Source organism: Penaeus vannamei, chromosome 3, assembly GCF_042767895.1.
Source record: "Penaeus vannamei isolate JL-2024 chromosome 3, ASM4276789v1, whole genome shotgun sequence".
Lineage (NCBI taxonomy): Eukaryota > Metazoa > Arthropoda > Malacostraca > Decapoda > Penaeidae > Penaeus > Penaeus vannamei.
The window spans coordinates 47724883-47727382 of record NC_091551.1 but is presented as its reverse complement, the minus strand read 5'-3'; the positions used below and the strand labels follow the sequence as shown (position 1 = coordinate 47727382).

The 2500-nt window shown below is 33.8% G+C and overlaps 1 protein-coding gene across 1 annotated transcript in view; it reads right to left on the bottom strand.

Annotated features, from left to right (window-relative positions):
• Positions 1-2500, bottom strand: part of LOC113824237 (cell adhesion molecule Dscam2) — a gene marked incomplete in the record, with an annotated part of 150625 nt that overhangs the window by 6098 nt on the left and 142027 nt on the right. The window contains 1 exon segment of the mRNA XM_070114017.1: positions 286-453. Within this exon segment, the coding sequence (XP_069970118.1) occupies positions 286-453 (168 nt within the window).

Here is a 2500-nt window from a genome sequence, read left to right as displayed (position 1 = left end):
TGGGAAATATTATTCTATATGCCACATATGAAATCTGTCTCTACTTTAAAGTGGTCAGTCCATTATATCAGGATTTTATTACTCTATTCTTTACCAGTTGGAATCAATACTCTAAAATTTATTCGTCCTCATTTAGTAATACCTTTTGAGTCCTAAATCCCAATTTCTTCATTCTAAAAAAAAGGGTAACCAGAAGGCAATACACATGAGCTTTCAATTGAATCTGAATTGACTTTTTCTATTTCTGATCCTTTGATTCTTTGATTTTTTTATTCTTTTTCCTACCTTGGATGCTGTCCTCTCCCCTTCTGTCCTGCCCCAAGACTAGCCTCTCGAGGGTCACGGTCGCACTCGGCCTCTGACAATTCTCGAGAGTCAGAGAATCCAGTGGGGGGGCGAAGGGGGCCTCCCACAGCCCCCTCGACCGAGTACACACTCTCCAGGGTGTTAGACCTGAGGGTTGGGTAGGTATGATAGTGGGGCCAATTGTGCTCAGACCAATAGCATGATCAGGGGGTCAAGAAAAAGGGGGCGGGGGCATGCGCAGACATCTCTTGTTTTGGCTTTTTTTTTTGTGAGTGTGTGTGTGCATGTGTGTATGTGTGTGCGTGTGCATGTGTGTATGTGTGTGCGTGTGCTTTTGTGTGTGTGCGTGTGCTTTTATGTGTGTGTGTGTGTGCTTCTGTGCTTTTGTGTGTGTATGTGTGTATGTGTGTGTATGTGTGTGTGTATGTGTGTGTGTATGTGTGTGTGTGTGTGTGTGTGTGTGTGTGTGTGTGTGTGTGTGTGTGTGTGTGTGTGTGTGTGTGTGTGTGTGTGTGTGTGTGTGCTTTTGTGTGTGTGTGCTTTTGTGTGTTTGTGCTTTTGTGTGCGTGTGCGTGTGCCTGTGTACAAGTGAGTCTGTACGTGTGTACATATGTACGTGCACATTAATTAGTTTAGCTTTCATAGCCTTATGACAGCATGAATTGGAAGTCCAGAAATATGATCCTAAACTTTTAAATTTTGATCTTTGCTTTTTTTCTTTTTTTCTCGCCTATTATGTATGTGTCTTTAGTTCGTTATTCCTGGTCTGACTGCCCATTCATGGAGGACACATAAGGTAACTGCAATGTGCATCAAACCAAAACAAGAATATAAAACAACACTGGATTTAAAAGTTTACAATAGGTTGATACTTTTAGGGGTTACATGACAAGTACCTGGACTGTGTTATTGGGTCAAAGTAAAGGAATGGGCTGGTAAGTCAATTACTATAATGACATGTGTTTGTAAAGTGAACAGTAACAATGTAATGAAATATTGAGGGTGCATCATGTCCATAATGTGGTGCCAATAGTGTAATTTTTTATAATATACAATGACCATAGTATTTTTTAATTTTATTTTAGTATGTGACAGTGTTCTGTTGTATATGTGAAAACATTTTTTAAATAATGCACACAAATCAATGCAGAAGGGTGAAAGCATCACATGTATTATATTTAAAACAACATACAGAGGGATATAAGAGAGAAGAGACATACACAGAACCTATTCTACTTTTGTGTATATAAATCTTTACTTTATCATATCAATTATTATCTGATTGACATGTCATTATATATATACATATTTTTTTGGCATTTTCAAAAACTTTCTTATTCACGGAACTCACCAATGAATTTCAGTTGTATTATATTCAGTTTTGTCATTTAAAGCTTTTTTCTGCTTTACCCAATTTACGAACATTATTTTTTCTTTATGCACAGTATGATAAAGTCAAATGTAAAATTTTTGGACCACTTTCCACTGTTCTGTTTTTTTGTATTTTTTATTAATCATGTAAATAATTATAAGTTTATAAATCCTTTAAATCATAAGCAATAATAACTACAGATATTTATATCACATAATGATGATAATTTTCATATATGTAATAATGTTTTGTGCCAGTTGACATATATGTATAGTTTTTCAAAAGTTTTGTCCTCCACTTTTATAGTTTGGAAAAATTACGAAAATCTAATAAAACATGGATACAAAACATAAGGACAAAACAAATATACATAAACTGCAAGATATTATGAAATCCAGCGCAGATTGCAGTTAGCGGTGAATAATAACATTTTCCTTTACAATGTTAAAAGTAAAATGTTTATGTTTGTAATGTGACAAATATGTTGTTATGATGGTATATATATATAACAACTGTAATGCTTTCTTGCCACTTATGAAGAGCAACATTCTGTAATTACAGATTGATAATAACAAAAACATTCATTTGTATTGGCTTTGTTCTTTTTTTTTTTGCTAATTAAAAGTGAAAGTGTCAATGTATGCTGTATAAATGTTTAAAAGTTTACTTTACATTCAAAAAGTTCAGGTGTATAAATGATAATGATTAAAAACTTTTTTTAACAAAAAACATTACATTGAGAATTTTTTACCAATGTTTGTGATATTGTTTTAGCAAAGGATATTTTATGATGAAAGTACTATGTATGCTTTGGCTTCATCT